Source organism: Asterias amurensis, chromosome 10, assembly GCF_032118995.1.
Source record: "Asterias amurensis chromosome 10, ASM3211899v1".
Taxonomy (NCBI): domain Eukaryota; kingdom Metazoa; phylum Echinodermata; class Asteroidea; order Forcipulatida; family Asteriidae; genus Asterias; species Asterias amurensis.
Window position 1 is genome coordinate 8,008,377 of NC_092657.1, and position 17,002 is coordinate 8,025,378.

At 40.9% G+C, this 17,002-nt stretch overlaps 1 protein-coding gene across 2 annotated transcripts; it reads left to right on the plus strand.

Annotated features, from left to right (window-relative positions):
- The first annotated feature begins 1,259 nt into the window (after positions 1–1,259).
- LOC139942577 (uncharacterized) lies at positions 1,260–16,238 on the plus strand. 2 transcript variants are annotated; one of them, XM_071939432.1, is made up of 5 exons: positions 1,260–1,388; positions 4,051–4,211; positions 7,711–7,809; positions 8,834–9,047; positions 12,980–16,238. In XM_071939432.1, the coding sequence occupies exons 2-5, from the start codon at positions 4,095–4,097 to the stop codon at positions 13,804–13,806; spliced, it is 1,257 nt and encodes a 418-aa protein (XP_071795533.1). In that variant the 5' UTR covers positions 1,260–1,388; positions 4,051–4,094; the 3' UTR covers positions 13,807–16,238. The 2 variants fall into 2 exon arrangements, with proteins under 2 accessions (XP_071795533.1, XP_071795534.1); XM_071939433.1 differs by having other exon boundaries at positions 1,370–1,496.
- The last annotated feature ends 764 nt before the right edge of the window (positions 16,239–17,002 follow it).

The following is a 17,002-nucleotide window of genomic DNA, read 5'->3' on the forward strand; positions in this document are numbered from 1 at the left end:
CTTTGCTATACTTTTGTGTACAAGGTCAAAGTTTATCCGTTAATTACATACGTTTGTCATATCAACATTAACTTACAAATACATTTTATGGATAGATCTTTCACTTGGGGTCAAATTTGGTGAAACTTTCAAAAATGCAAAATTGTTACCTTATTTGAAATTCTGACCTCAAAATGAGTCGTTATGACCCCACATGAAGGTGGTATTTGAATTATTTGTTTTCTCACAAACTGCCTAGGTATTATTTACCTTTCAAAAAATAACATAACAACATAAAGTTAAAAAATACATTTTATGGATATAGATCTTTTAAATGTGATTAAATTTGACACAAATTTGAAAATATTGATTGGCGGGGACATAATACTCAGTGAAGTGAATAAAATTAATACAATGACAAAGCCGGTTGATTTAAAACTCTGCGTAAAAGAGACGAAAAATAATCCACATTTATACGGATAATGCGTAGGCCCGCTCGATCAACACTAAAATATCACGAACAACACTACTTGTACCATGCCAAGTACCACCATTGGCAAGTATACCCTTCCCCACTTTTTAAAGCTCAATCAAGAATCTGTGCCCATCCCAGCGGTCCTGGATAGACTGGCCGCTGGGGCCAAGCGAATTAAAGACTGTGGACACTATTGGTAATTGTCAAAGACCAGTCTTCTCACTTGGTGTATCTCAACATATGCATAAAATAACAAACCTGTGGAAATTTGAGCGCGATCAGTCGTCAGAGTTGCGAGATAACTATGAAAGAAAAAAACCACCCTTGTCACACGAAGTTGTGTGCTTTCAGATGCTTGATTTCGAGACCTCAAGTTCTAAACTTGAGGTCTCGAAATCAAATTCGTGGAAAATTATTTCTTTCTCCAAAACTACGTCACATCAGAGGGAGCCGTTTCTCACAATGTTTTATACTACCAACCTCTCCCCATTACTCGTTACCAAGTAAAAGGTTTTATGCTAATAAATATTTTGAGTAATTACCAATAGTGTCCACTAGAATTTGTTCACATAATTACTGACCTAAGTTGACTTGACTTATACTAAATTTATGCTACCTTTTAATTTAATGTTACCTCTGAGTTAGGTCATTGATATTTTCTTTCATACTTATTAAAAAAAAAGTTACTGGTAAAGCCATAAATTAATTACAAAATTCGTTAAAATTAGAAAAGAGGGGGACCGAAATTTTACCACCTTTAACTGCATGGATTCTATTTTCCTCCATTTCCTGAATACGCGGCCAGAAATCGGGCCAGAAACCCGGCCGGAAACACGGCTAGCTAGCTGAACAGTAGTTCGAGCGTTATAATAAGCACAGGCAGATGAGCAGCAGGGCCCCAGCAGGGCAGGAACATAAACATCCAAGATCCAAGGTAAAAGTGATTTGGACATGCTCAAGTTCTAGTTTGTAATTCAAATTTTGTAAAGGACTTTCCGTACGGCGCCATCACTTTTTCACTCATTTGTACAAAAAGGGATAGGTAGGTAGGGCCTCGGTTAGCCCACCTTGTTGAGCTGTGTTGGCTCCGCTTTAATTTTAAACATCGGTCTCATCACTGTGACCATAGCTGTGACCTTTGACTGTCACCATACCATTACAGTGACAGTGATGAGACCGATGTTAAAAGCGGAGCCATTAACAGCTCAACAAGGTGGGCTAGGTAGGGCCCATCTCTTGGTCTTGTCACTTGCTAAAGTGGCTTGACAGACAGTGGCTTGACAGACAGTGACTTGAGGATGTATTCTATCCTGATTCCTGGTGTCATGTGTTTTCACTCTTCCAGTCATGCCAGTAGGATAACAGCCTAAACAGGAAAATTGTTCACAATCAAAAATTTAATTATTATTTTTTTCAAATCATCTATCCAACATTTTTACAATGACACTTATTTATTGCGATAACGTAACCCTCCGACGGCCGCCAGGCCTAAGGGTTACGAGATTGTTTCGAGCGTCAACGGTTGATCTGGTCCAACATGTACGATTTCGATAGCTAGTCATGCTAGTGGCTAGTCTGTAGTCACCAGATTTGCCCCATTTTTACAAAATTCAAAAATCATGACACAAATTCTGAGGGTACGAACTTAATCCGCAATGTCTAATGCAGTCTGCCATAATACTCAAAACACCATTGAGGAAATATTTCGAAGAAAAATGGACAAAAACTTACCAGAAGCGGAGCGAAATTCACAGGTTCAAAAATGTTGAACCTGCATGAGACGGAGCTTCGGCTCTATGTGTGTGACGTGTAGTTCAAAAGGTGGGGTGCATTGTGACGCCCCGCAACTGTGCACACCACCCCACGCATTGCCACGACCTTTTGAACTACACGTCACACACGTAGAGCCGAAGCTCCGCCCCACGCAAGTTTGACATTTGAACCTGTGAAATCGCTCCGGTTCTGGTAAGTTTTTGTCAATTTTTCTTCGAAATATTTCCTCAATTGGTGTTTTGAGTGTTATGGCAGGCTGCATTAGACATTCATGACATTGCAGATTAAGTTTACACCCTCAGAATTTGTGTCATGATTTTTGAAAGTGGTAAAAATGGGGCAAATCTGGAGACTAGCTGTCGAAATTGTACGTGTTGGACCAGATCAACCGTTGCCGCTCGAAACAATCTCGTAACCCTCCAGCCTGGCGGCCGTCGGGAGGAGGGTTACGTTATCGCAACTATGACACTTACACTTCATTCATCGTGTCGTGACTCGTGTGATTCGTGTGTTGAAATCTTAAAAAAGTTTAGTTTCTGTTCGAGTGATACTCCACTATTTACATTTTGTCGTTGCTAATTTAATGCGTTTACGAAATTTAGGTTTCGGATAATGATGGAGAGATGTCATATGTTTTCAAACCTTTCATTGGTTGGTATTTTATTGAATATTCAGAAGCTAGTAAGTAGTATATGCAAAATAAATCAACAATCTCATTCAATTACTGTTTATTTAACAAATTTGTCCCAAGACATTGATAAGAATCTGGAGATATCACAAGGCTACTTCTAGAAACTATAAATATAAGGCTCCCCCGTGAGCCTTTAATAGGGGTCTAATCTAATATTTTGGACCTCCTATACGCTATACGTTTTTTAAATCGGCGTAAATTTTATATTTACGACCGTTTAAAGCCACCAATAAAAATAACTGAAGTTTCCTTTGTACTATTACACAACCAAAACCTTCCCAACACACTCAATATGTACATATATCATAAATACTTGCATTGCCTTTTTTTGATTGAAATTAAAAAACATCTTCAAAAAATGCAATTTTCTGCTTGGTACTCACTGGGTTTTTTCTGCCGCATCACCCATTTTTTGACTTCTCACTAATAAGCGCAACGCTTTAGTTTTTTGGTCACCAAGCGCTGAACTGCGTGTACCAGCATATTGGATTGACGAACTGCCGAGCTGCGGCCGAGTTAGACTAAACCATTCTGTGAAAGGGGTGTTAAAAGGTAGTGCGTGCAAGCTATATACCTGAATGGCGGGTATTGTAAACGGACAGCGCCCACGCACTGCCGCACTGCCTTGTTTGTAACACCCCTTTCACAGCTTGGTTTAGTCCGACTCGGCCGCAGCTCGGCAGTTCGTCGATCTAGTAGGCTGGTACCCGCGTGTACAGCGCTTCATGACCCAAAAAATAAAGCGTTGAGCATATTAAGAAGTCAAAAAACGTGCGTCGCGACAGAAAAACAACAGTGATTACCGAGCAGAAATTTCATTTTTGGGAGATGTTTTTTAATTTCACTCAACAAAAAGGTAATGATTTCAACTCCTGAAGCTACCTTGTGTATTTAAGGCAAAGAAGCAGTTTGAGTCAAGCGTCATCATGGCCACACCCATAAAACAAAACAACAAACATTAATTTAACCTTGGCTTTTTTTCTGTTGGACACTTGTAACTCGGACACCCAAATACAAATACTGTATGTATGTTAGTCTCTAAAACCTTATGATTGCATTTTTCAAGCTGTCTGTAATAATAAAAATACACAATGTATTAACCATAAACCCAATTTGTTAAATACACATGTAGGCCTATGATACAGAAAAACCAGCATTGATACTACGAACTAAGCCATGGAGTCTGGTGCCCGATGGGAGCCTCTTGTTTGTGTATACTGTCCGCTGAAAGCTGGGAGCATTGATGGTACAGATACTAGACCTCATGATAGAGCAGTTGAAAGAGCCATCAAGGTATGCAGGGGTTTCCCTTAACTTTTTTTTTCAATCGCCCTGCGGGCGAATCAACCAAAATTCTTGATGGCCTGCAGGTTTTTTCACTAGCCCGCACATTATATTTAAAGTTACCTGGAAGTGGTATTTTTTTCAAAATGAAGCTTTTGTCACTAATTTGTTTTGATGAGTGGAATGTGAATAAACAGTTAACTAAGGTTCTCAAAAATGAGAATTTTATTTACAAATTTAAGATTAGGCCCGACCCCAAAGGGCGCTGTTCGTGACGTCAATCGAGGCGCGATATTTGAAGAGAAAATGTGTAGTCTGGCCCCGTACACTAGGTCTGCGTACCTGATCGGTATGATGTCTAGTTATGACAGTCACCAGTAAGTTTGGCTTGGGTTTGCCTACAGTCACCAGTAAGTTTGGCTTGGGTTTGCCTACAGTCACCAGTAAGTTTGGCTTGGGTTTGCCTACAGTCACCAGTAAGGTTGGCTTGTGTTTGCCTACAGTCACCAGTAAGTTTGGCTTGGGTTTGCCTACAGTCACCAGTAAGTTTAGCTTGGGTTTGCCTACAGTCACCAGTAAGTTTGGCTTGGGTTTGCCTACAGTCACCAGTAAGTTTGGCTTTGGTTTGCCTACAGTCACCATTGAGGTTGGCTTGGGTTTGCCTACAGTCACCAGTAAGTTTGGCTTGAGTTTGCCTACAGTCATGACAGTCACCAGTAAGTTTGGCTTGGGTTTGCCTACAGTCACCAGTGAGGTTGGCTAGGGTTTGCCTACAGTCACCAGTGAGGTTGGCTAGGGTTTGCCTACAGTCACCAGTGAGGTTGGCTTGGGTTTGCCTACAGTCATGACAGTCACCAGTAAGTTTGGCTTTGGTTTGCCTACAGTCACCAGTAAGTTTGGCTTGGGTTTGCCTACAGTCACCAGTAAGTTTGGCTTGGGTTTGCCTACAGTCACCAGTAATTTGCCTACAGTAACCAGTAAGTTTGCCTACAGTCATGACAGTCACCAGTAAGTTTGGCTTGGGTTTGCCTACAGTCACTAGTAAGTTTGGCTTGGGTTTGCCTACAGTCACCAGTGAGGTTGGCTAGGGTTTGCCTACAGTCACCAGTGAGGTTGGCTTGGGTTTGCCTACAGTCATGACAGTCACCAGTAAGTTTGGCTTTGGTTTGCCTACAGTCACCAGTAAGTTTGGCTTGGGTTTGCCTACAGTCACCAGTAAGTTTGGCTTGGGTTTGCCTACAGTCACTAGTAAGTTTGGCTTGGGTTTGCCTACAGTCACCAGTGAGGTTGGCTAGGGTTTGCCTACAGTCACCAGTGAGGTTGGCTTGGGTTTGCCTACAGTCATGACAGTCACCAGTAAGTTTGGCTTTGGTTTGCCTACAGTCACCAGTAAGTTTGGCTTGGGTTTGCCTACAGTCACCAGTAAGTTTGGCTTGGGTTTGCCTACAGTCACCAGTAATTTGCCTACAGTAACCAGTAAGTTTGCCTACAGTCATGACAGTCACCAGTAAGTTTGGCTTGGGTTTGCCTACAGTCACTAGTAAGTTTGGCTTGGGTTTGCCTACAGTCACCAGTGAGGTTGGCTTGGGTTTGCCTACAGTCACCAGTAAGTTTGACTTGGCTTTGCCTACAGCCACCAGTAAGTTTGGCTTGGGTTTGCCTACAGTTACCAGTAAGTTTGACTTGGCTTTGCCTACAGCCACCAGTAAGTTTGGCTTGGGTTTGCCTACAGTCACCAGTAAGTTTAGCTTGGGTTTGCCTACAGTCACCAGTAAGGTTGGCTAGGGTTTGGCTACAGTCACCAGTGAGGTTGGCTTGGGTTTGCCTACAGTCACCAGTAAGTTTGACTTGGCTTTGCCTACAGTCACCAGTAAGTTTGGCTTGGGTTTGCCTACAGTCACCATTGAGGTTGGCTTGGGTTTGTCTACAGTCACCAGTAAGTTTGGCTTGAGTTTGCCTACAGTCATGACAGTCACCAGTAAGTTTGGCTTGGGTTTGCCTAGGGTTTGCCTACAGTCACCAGTAAGTTTGGCTTGGGTTTGCCTACAGTCACCAGTAAGTTTGACTTGGCTTTGCCTACAGCCACCAGTAAGTTTGGCTTGGGTTTGCCTACAGTTACCAGTAAGTTTGACTTGGCTTTGCCTACAGCCACCAGTAAGTTTGGCTTGGGTTTGCCTACAGTCACCAGTAAGTTTAGCTTGGGTTTGCCTACAGTCACCAGTAAGGTTGGCTAGGGTTTGGCTACAGTCACCAGTGAGGTTGGCTTGGGTTTGCCTACAGTCACCAGTAAGTTTGACTTGGCTTTGCCTACAGTCACCAGTAAGTTTGGCTTGGGTTTGCCTACAGTCACCATTGAGGTTGGCTTGGGTTTGTCTACAGTCACCAGTAAGTTTGGCTTGAGTTTGCCTACAGTCATGACAGTCACCAGTAAGTTTGGCTTGGGTTTGCCTAGGGTTTGCCTACAGTCACCAGTAAGTTTGGCTTGGGTTTGCCTACAGTCACCAGTAAGTTTAGCTTGGGTTTGCCTACAGTCACCAGTAAGGTTGGCTAGGGTTTGGCTACAGTCACCAGTGAGGTTGGCTTGGGTTTGCCTACAGTCACCAGTAAGTTTGGCTTGGGTTTGCCTACAGTCACCAGTAAGATTGGCTTGGGTTTGCCTACAGTCACCAGTAAGGTTGGCTTGGGTTTGCCTACAGTCACCAGTGAGGTTGGCTTTGGTTTGCCTACAGTCACCAGTAAGTTTGGCTTGGGTTTGCCTACAGTCACCAGTAAGTTTGGCTTGGGTTTGCCTACAGTCACCAGTAAGTTTGGCTTGGGTTTGCCTACAGTCACCAGTAAGTTTAGCTTGGGTTTGCCTACAGTCACCAGTAAGTTTGGCTTGGGTTTGCCTACAGTCACCAGTAAGGTTGGCTTGGGTTTGCCTACAGTCACCAGTAAGTTTAGCTTGGGTTTGCCTACAGTCACCAGTACGGTTGGCTTGGGTTTGCCTACAGTCACCAGTAAGTTTGGCTTGGGTTTGCCTACAGTCACCAGTAAGTTGGCTTGGGTTTGATATAGTCACCAGTGAGGTTGGCATGGACAGGTGTTTGTCTACAGTCACCAGTGAGGTTGGCATGGACAGGTGTTTGTCTACAGTCACCAGTGAGGTTGACTTGGGTTTGACTACAGTCACCACTGAGGTTGGCTATAAATGGTTTGCCTACTTCGAATCATACTTTATGTCTTATGTTGGTGAGATTATGAAGGCTTTCATAACAAACAAACATGTAGACATCAACTTCAATGAAAACAACACTAGAATAATGTGTATGTTGATCCCTACTTTAATAAATAGGGCATCCATGTGCAATTACTATATCTCCGAGTGTACTGTGTAGTAGTGTAGTAACCCTGGTGTCCAAATGAATCCAAGGCAGCCTAAATAGACACCCAGAGGGCTCTCATGTATCCTAGTCTATTTCCACATTCACTATGTGAACTTACATAATTGTGACTTTTGTTTGTACAGGCTATCTACAAGCCCAATAAGAAAGTACAAGGTGACCCAGAGTGTACACTTTTCATTGGGAGGCTAGATACAATGACATCTGAAGACCAACTCAATAAGGTTTGTTTATCATCTATACCATCCATTAAGCCCGGTTCATATTTTATGCGAATGCGAATGCGAAGCGAATTTGACGTGAATTTGATGCACAACCCTCCTTTGGCAGTGATATTCGCAAGTGAGTTGAGCGGAGTTCAACTGCTGCAAACTTTTCGTTGCGAATTTGTGCAGCAACATTCGTATCGCATTCGCAGGAAGTATGAACCGGGCTTTAGGCTCCGCCCATTGGCACGTGTGAGCAAGCCGTGAGCCGCTCCAATGCTATTCTTCAGAGCTTTGCCTCGCTCGCCAATCATACGCGCAGGAATGTCGGAGTTTATGATAGTGTCTGACTTTTGATTGTGCATTGGGTTGTGCTTGGTCAATACGCAATGCTGCATCGATTAATGGATCGGTCGATTGTATGTATGCATAATGGTATTGTAGCCTGGACCAGGGTTGCAGTGCACACAGTTTAATGACACAAGAGGGCACAATTAACTGACCTTTCTGTCCCTGTTCAGGAGTTTTATTTACACTCAACAAGTCATACTAAATACACAAGTACAAGAAGAACTAAGCCAGAAAGCGCCCTCTCTGGCGAGAAGGTTCCCCGATCATCATGCAGGGGCCGGCAGCAGTGCTCCCACAGGGAGTTGTGCTGGCCTCCCCTAACGCCTCTGCAATATACAGCCTGGCCTGAATTATGTTTATTCCTTAACCACAAGAACATAGTTGCTGTTGCTGGTATTTCTGCAGGCCTTTGTTTGTTGTTTGTGAAAGACACTAGTGGGAAGATACTAGTGTCATTTGGGGTTCAAAGGGTGTCAGAACCTTTTTTATATTGTTAACCACAATAGATTATTACTGTGACATTGTTATTCAACATTGATGCTCAAACTCCAGTGCTCAAAATTACTGTGACATTATTATTCAACATTGATGCTCAAACTCCAGTGCTCAAAATTGTATCATATACAAATGTAGGTTCATGGTTTTAAAAATACATCTTCATTTACTTAGCTATTTGCATGTATTTGAACAGATCTTCTCCAAGTATGGTGACATCGTTAGATTACGCTTAGTCCGAGACATAGTGACTGGGATGTCCAAACAGTATGCCTTCATTGAGTACAGTAAGCACAGGTATGCAATGAGAGCTCGGATTGAGGCCAATCACATGGCGCTAGATGGACGGGATCTACTAGTTGATTGGGAATGTGAACGCACCTTGTCAAAATGGATTCCTAGAAGACTGGGTAAGTACATTACATAATGCTTAAAGGAACATTACACAATTGGATTTTGCTAACAAAACATTTGCTGGCAGTGTAAGGACTTTATGTAATCCACCATATACATAAACTGACCAACCTGTAGAAGTTTGAGATCGACCGGTCATCTGTGTCACGAGAGGATAGTGAAAACCGATTAAAAATTTTGCATTGCATCGATGCCAAAATAAAAATCAATAAAACGCTCACTGAGCGATAAACTCCAAACGCGAAGTTAGATTATTTATTTCTCATCAAATATGACATTTCAGAGAGAAATATTTCAAAGGATGTTTTCAACTATCATAATCATTAGACCGTGTAAGTTTTATGTAAATCTGATCTTCACGAAGATCAGTTAAATGTGGACTCTTGTGTCATTAAACTGTGTGCACTTCAACCCCGGTCCAGGCTACAATACCATTATGCATACATAAATCTGATCTTCACGATTTTTGTTTCTTACCAATTCTGTAACGTCCCTTTAAAGTAACGTCCGTCGATGTCGGTTTTTTCCCATAACCGATATATCGAAAATTTAATATCGAGTATACTCGATATATCGAGTATTTCCCGCGCGCAAGATGGAAGCCTAAAAACAGCACTTGGTATACTCATGGAGGTAGAAATATATATACCGTAGACTGACAGTTTAATGGGGTTACATTTCAACCTGTTTTTGTCTGATCCCCCGAACTTGTTTGTAGTTCAAACAATTTCAAATTGCGTAGTCCCGCCCCGATTATTTCTGGTTTTACAACAAAGTATGATCGCCGCTACCGCTGGCTTGGCCATTTGGTGAACGCTCACCACAATTCTCGATTCGTGATTGGCCGTCTCAAAATGACACAGAGCCTTTGTGAGTTGCGTGACTCGCCGACATTAAGGTGTCAGTTGCCGATGCATTGACGTAGAAGTGTCAATCAAGTTGTCCGACGGGCGCCCGGACTACTTTTACGGTTGAAAATGGTTGAGATAATCATCGAAAAAAATCACTAGAAAGTCCCGCAAAACACAGACCTACCACTCCGCGATCACAATATACAACGCACGCAGCATGCAGTCACATAGTCTCCAATAAAGGCTCGTCGTCTTTTTACTTTGCATTCTATAACAAAGGCAAGAAACATTGAATGCTAGAACGCCCTTTATTGTCGAAATAACGCAGTGCATCACGCGTTACCGCCTTGACCAAAGACTGCACGTGTCTGTGCATGCTTGGGCAAACGGGTTTTCCCCCCGAATTGCAATAACCATACACGCTGGTGTGCACGCTTAAACCGTACAAAAGCATAGTCTACGCTGGTACGCACGCAATAGCCGCCGACAGCGTGGTCTGTGCTGCGAAGCATAAAGTTCCTCGGAAATGTTAGCTTGTTTACCGAAAACAACACAACGTGTAGGCTTTATTTGACCAAAATGACGCCATTACGATACCTTGGATTGTTAGAAAGATTATTTTACTGTATAACGTAAGATTGTTTTCTTCCTTGTTTTGTTTTGTCTTGTTGATTCGGGGAAGTTTTTGCGGGGTGAAGACGCATTGATTTTGATCACATGCGCAATGGGAAGTTGCATCTTAAACAGCCGATGGCGCAGCAGCGGCGGTTTCTTTTGAGGTTTTACCGAGCGCTCGCCGCGGGGTCGTGAACTTCTGCGGCGGGCCAGCGGCTGATGGCGAAAACACAAAGAACAAGCAGACATACTTGGTTGTAAAACGTATTTTATTTAATACGGCAACTCAACATGATGAAACTACATAACGACGACGGCTTTTCTAATACTCAAACACAGATTTCTTTTAAATAATCGGACACTCTTTTGGTATTTTCGATATCATTTAGGAACATCGAAATTTTCAAAACATCGAAATTATTTTCGATATATCGAAAATCCGATATTACGATATGATTATAAAAGTGACATCGGCGATTTCGATGTCAAAAAAATATCGAGTTTTTGAGTATTTTCGATATATCGACGGACGTTACTTTAAAGGCACTGGATATTATTGGTAATTAATCAAAATATTTCTAAGCAAAAACTTTGTAACAAGCACTGGAGAGCTGTTGATAGTATAACATATTGTGAGAAACTGCTCGCTTTGAAGTAACGTTGTTTTTGAAAAAGAAGTAATTTCTCAGTAAAATATTTCTTGTCTCAATGCATTTATTGCCGGTTCGCGTAGATTTACCAATAAAGGGCGTTTTATCTTATGCTATTGCATTGTTCCAAAACGACCTCTAGCGTTTCAATGTTTCTTGTATTTTATTGTCGCACGCAAAGTAACAACGATTACAGGCGTGAAATCTGCTTTTGTGTTACTTGAAATCTACTGACCTCGGAACGGTTGCTTTTTGGGGCTTATTTTCTGTGTCATTTTAAGAGATTTTCGAGTCAAACTTGGACATTGTTGAATTTACTGGAAATTTAATGCATGGGCAAAAATATTTTTAACATTCGTTCCTACCCTAAGTTTTGAAGCAATAAAATAATTTAGCAAAATAAAATGTGTTTTCGTCCCTACCGACCCTAATTTTTTGGCCAGTGTAATAGGAAACACACATATTATTTTGTTTGGCTTTACAAGGGTGTGTTTTCTTCCTTAATTATCTCTTATTTTTGACAACCAATACAATTAAAATTTCCGCAGGTTTGTTATTTTGTGTACATGTATATGTTGAAAGACACCAAGTATGAAGACTGGTCTTTGACAATTACCAAAAGACTCCAGTGTCTTGATAGACTACATGTGCTCAATGTATTAAACATTTAACAAATCAAGAAAGAAAACCTCAGAATAAGACTTGAACTCTGTTTCCAGTTACTTCGAACCAATTAAGAATTTAGAATGTTCAATTTATTAATTCTACAGTATATAAATGTAGATCTTTATACAGTTCTGTAGGGTTGTTGAGATTACGCTGAAAGTTTTGAGCAGCTACATGTACATGATAATGTCAGTGCAGGAAGAATATTCTGTAATTTGAATCCACTACATGTATAATCTGAGAATTGTTTCTACATGTAACAGTAACATCTCTCAAGGGGATGAAAACATACTGTATCTTGTTCCATGACGACACTGTTTCAAAGTAACACGATTCTTATTGCCTTATACTTTCAAAAAATGTGCTGTTCTTCTAACCCAGTAAGCTTTTCTTCCCATTAATAATTTAAGTACATGTAGTGATTACTAAAATGTAGAATGTACTTTCTCTTTGAATCTATGAAATGGTCGCTTACTTACTGACTTAATTGGAGGTGGGGTTTGCACATGGGTTTTCTAAAAAGTATGCATCCTTCTCTCAAGTTATAATGTGTTGTCAATGTTAATTGAACAAACTATTTTACAAATAAATTACATACATGTAGTACAATTTAAGTACCCTGATAATAGTTGCATCACATACAATCTATTTTGCAATTAGTTTGTGTATCCAGTTTACTTACTTGTAAAGGCAGTGGACACTATTGGTAATTACTCAAAATAATTATTAGCATAAAACCTTTCTTGGTAACAAGTTAGTAATGGGGAGAGGTTGGTAGTATAAAACATGAGAAAGGGCTCCCTCTGAAGTAACATAGTTTTTCAAGAAAGAAGTAATTTCCCATGAATTTGATTTCAAGACCTCAGTTTTAGAATTGGAGGTCACGAAATCAAGCATCTGAAAGCACACAACTTCGTGTGACATGTGTATTTTTTCTTTCATTATTATCTCGCAACTTCGAAGACCCATTGAGCTCAAATTTTCACTGGTTTGTTATTTTATGAATTGAGATACAGCAAGTGGGATGACTGGTGTTTGATAGTGTCCAGTGTCTTTAAGAATCAAGCGTGTTTGTTTAAACATGAGCAGCCCGAAATGCTGTAGCTTGTGCACGTATAAACCTTTAGTTGTAACTTAATATTGCAGGAGGTGGATTTGGTGGCAGGAAAGAATCTGGTCAACTTCGCTTTGGAGGTACAGATAGGCCCCACCGGAAGCCAATCATTGTGAGTCAACAGCACCACAGTAGAGGTGAGGTACTAGACCGAGGTAATGAGAGGTGGAGAGAAAGACATCCTGACAGGTATAGAGATGATCGATCTACTGGATACAGAGCCATGAGTAGACATAGAAGAAAAGGTGATGACAGAGACGGTGGTAGTTACTATGATAGACACCGAGGGGGACATGAGGAGAGGTCTACCCACAGAGACAGAGATAGAAATAGAGGGGAACATGAGGGGAGGTTTGCTCACACAGACAGAGACAAAGATACACACCGAGGGGGACATGGGGAGAGGTCTCCCCACAGAGACAGAGACGGAGATAGAGACAGAGGGGAACATGGTGAGAGGTCTCCCCACAGACACAGAGACAGAGATAGAGACAGAGGGGAACATGGTGAGAGGTCTCCCCACAGACACAGAGACGGAGATAGAGACAAAGGGGAACATGGTGAGAGGTCTCCCCATAGAGACAGAGGGGAACATGGTGAAAGATCTCCCCACAGACACAGAGACGGAGATAGAGACAGAGGGGAACATGGTGAGAGGTCTGCTCACACAGACAGAGACAAAGATCGTCACAAAGAAAGAAGTAGAAGCAATACTGAGCAGAGCACAGTGGCAGGAGGGAATGATGTATCAAACTCTAACATTAAGACAGAGAGTGAGTGTGTTGTCAACGGGCCAAGACTGCTGAATTCAAGAAACACTCTGGATCCTGATATTAAGATTAAACAGGAAAAAGACTGAGGTATGTTAAGCAATAATATGTGACATGTCCTTGTGAACTTGGAAGGAACTTGGCCTCAGTCAATATCAAGAAACACTTGACATTGACTAAGTACTGGGCCCAATTTCATGGCTCTGCTTACCGTAAGCACAGAATCGGCGCTTACGGACGCCAGGAATTCTACGCTGGGGGTTAGCGGCATATTTTTGCTTGTGCTTATGTGTACTCCAGGTTACTAGGCATTCTCTGCTTACAAGGCTAGTGCAGAAATTTAGCGATTGCACATAAGTTGAGAATCATGATCGTAAGTGCAGAGTTTGTCGTTAAGCAGAGCCATGAAATAGGGCCCTGATCGTTAACCTGACCATCTTGTTAAAAAACAACACAACGCGATACAACAAAGCTGTGTGATGGTTCTTGTTTTGGTTGTCATGTTTTTAAGAACCCACATCAGAGACCAGTCTATGTTTTGTCAGAGATCGATGTACATTTGGCCTAAAGGATGAGTCACACTGCAGCGATAACAAAAACAATAACGCTAAAGACGCAAAGAGAACGCATTCTTATGGTTGATTTGCTCCGCACAGAATATGCCCACGCTCATTCAACCAATCGAGGGCGTGCATTTTTGACGTTCTCGTTCTTGTTCTCGTTATTGAGGCCTGTGTGACCGGACCTTATAAGTCTATCTTGCAATTCAGTCAGTTTTCCGTGGTTTATTATTTGATATCTGAAGTAAAAAGTGGCATCGCCTTAGGGTGATCCCCTAGCTGCGCTTTCCAGGTTGTATCGTAGACTTGGGTTGATTCCTAGCTATACAGCAGCTAACCGTTCTTTGGCTTCTGGCTTGCACCCCGGAATAAAGGAATTGACAAATTAGGAAGACTAAGATAGGGCTCGGCGGCAGGATATTTTAGTCTGTAGAGTGTCTGCTAGTTAAAGGCCGAGTTCGATTTCACAAAGAGTTAAGACTCGTCTTACCTTGAGTTGGGATGAGTAACTCGTCCTATGTAACTTAGGATTAATCTCAAATATTTCAATCTGAGAATGACTTTAGGCCTGAAGCTTTTCCCAGGCATCCGAAAAGAGACACATTCGTGCATCTACTATAGGATGTTTTTTTTTTTTTCATTATTTCCTATGAGGGATTGAGCCCAAATTTGCACAGGTTTTTTATTTTATGCAAATGTTGGGCTACAGCAAGTGAGAATAACCCTGGTCTTTGACAATTACATTACCAAGCGTTTCCAGTGTCTTAAATCTGAAGGACATTTGGTTCAAATTCATTTCTAGTCAATCCGCTTTGTTAAACCTCAAATCAAAGAGTTACCCTTCGAGAAATAAGCTGTAATATGCAAATACTACTTTACTGAAGACCTTTTTCTTTTGATGTTTGGAAATAAGGGACATAACTTATTTTGCAACTGGAAAACCAGGATTCCCTTCGAATCATTATCAACATTGTTAAGCTGTTCAAGGTTAGATGAATTAATCATTGTGATTTATCTTAGCTGCTGCAACACGTATTAAAGATAGAAATACTGTGTACTGAAATAAATGTGTACTGAACCATTCAAGTACTTGCTGTGGTGTACAAATGAACGCTGCCAGTGCATTGTTCGTTAACCATGATAATTGAAAATTAGGCATCCGAATTGTGTTTCATACATTTTTCCGAAATTGTTTGTTTGAAAGAAAATGCAACTTGTGAGTAAAATTTAATTAGAACATTCAGGATAAGAAGTCAAAAGAAGAAATAAACACCATCTTTTTGTGATCTATAAACTGCCAATCATAATTTTTTTTATTTTGTTGCGTTTTTGCATTCCGCCCTGAACACCTTTTTTTTTTTGTAAATTTCAACCATTTATTTCATACCTTAAGAACAAAGCAAGCAGCAATATATATTTTTTCCACCAGGCTTGTACTCCGTGATTCTGATTGGTCGATCCATAGCAACAAGATTGTGATACATAGTATAAACCTATATTGCACGGCCCATGTCACTACCTGCGCCTTGTGTTCTGTCAGGCGCCAAGGTTGCTTGAAGATAAATACATTATCACACATGCAATCGTGGAATACAAGAAAAATATAGCGCTGCGTCCCATATCCAACTCGGCATTCGGCCTCGCTAGATATTTTTCCGAATTCCACTCGCACTTGTGTGATAACTCATAATGTCATGCAATCAAGAGACCATCAAAATTGCCAAGCACTGTATCCGTTTTCCTCGCCAGGGGCTTTTGTGAGGTTTGATGCAGGATTGGAACTGGGGTTTACAGAGGTAGAATAGAAACACCATGCCAACATGTTACCGAATTAGATAAAACAAACACACATTACATGTATGTCATCAAGGTTATTCTCTTTATTGGATTCATAAACATTTCAATACAATATACAGTAACATTATTACATGAAAGGAACTAAATACATTATGATAACTTAACTTAAAAATAACAGTCTTGACAATAAAGAACTTTGGACGGAGTTTTTAAATCAGTTTGTTTACATTTTTTATTTTATATGTACAATTGATTTGTTTAAAATTAAATTATATTGAATTTTTAAACTGTTGTGGTAACCATTTGAATCCCACATCAGCTGCAATCCGCTTACACAAAGTTACAGGTCATAAATTCTGATAGCAGAGATAAGCTTTGATGTAGAGATGTATTGTCACAGTGAAGGCATGTCCAGAACTGACTCCTGAATTAAGTCTTACATGTCTTATATGTAACATTCTGCTTGGTTTTTTTTCAAATTGAAACCCAGATTTGTTTTGTATCATTTTTACAGACATACATTGTACAGTTGTACTGCAAATAAATTATTATTGTGTCTGAATGCATTGATGATGTACAAAAATGAATGGTCTGTTTTAGAGGGTACAAGCCTCAAAATCTCTGATAAACCACATGTTGTGAAATCCGAACCTAGTCTTACAATGTACATATTTACATCCCTTTTCAATTAACACATTATTATCTTGGAGACCTGAGCAGGAGTAGGCCTACATGTACGTGTATCTTAAATGTTGTAGCATGCAGGCCTGGAGAGGGCAAGGCCATCTTTTGTTTTGCAAAGGGCACTTTACTTCCATTAGACAATGTTAAAGTGTACGGTGCACCAAGGCCAAGACTGAGGGTCATCATTGCCTCTGTGGCATGCATGCAATTCCAGCTCTGTATATCAAGTTGTAGTAACCCTATC

Coding starts and splice junctions, on each gene's coding strand:
- LOC139942577 (XM_071939432.1), top strand. CDS start 4,095: ATGGAGTCTGGTGCCCGATGGGAGCCTCTTGTTTGTGTATACTGTCCG. Junction 4,212..7,710: donor CAGTTGAAAGAGCCATCAAG/GTATGCAGGGGT, acceptor TTGTTTGTACAG/GCTATCTACAAGCCCAATAA. Junction 9,048..12,979: donor ATGGATTCCTAGAAGACTGG/GTAAGTACATTA, acceptor TTAATATTGCAG/GAGGTGGATTTGGTGGCAGG.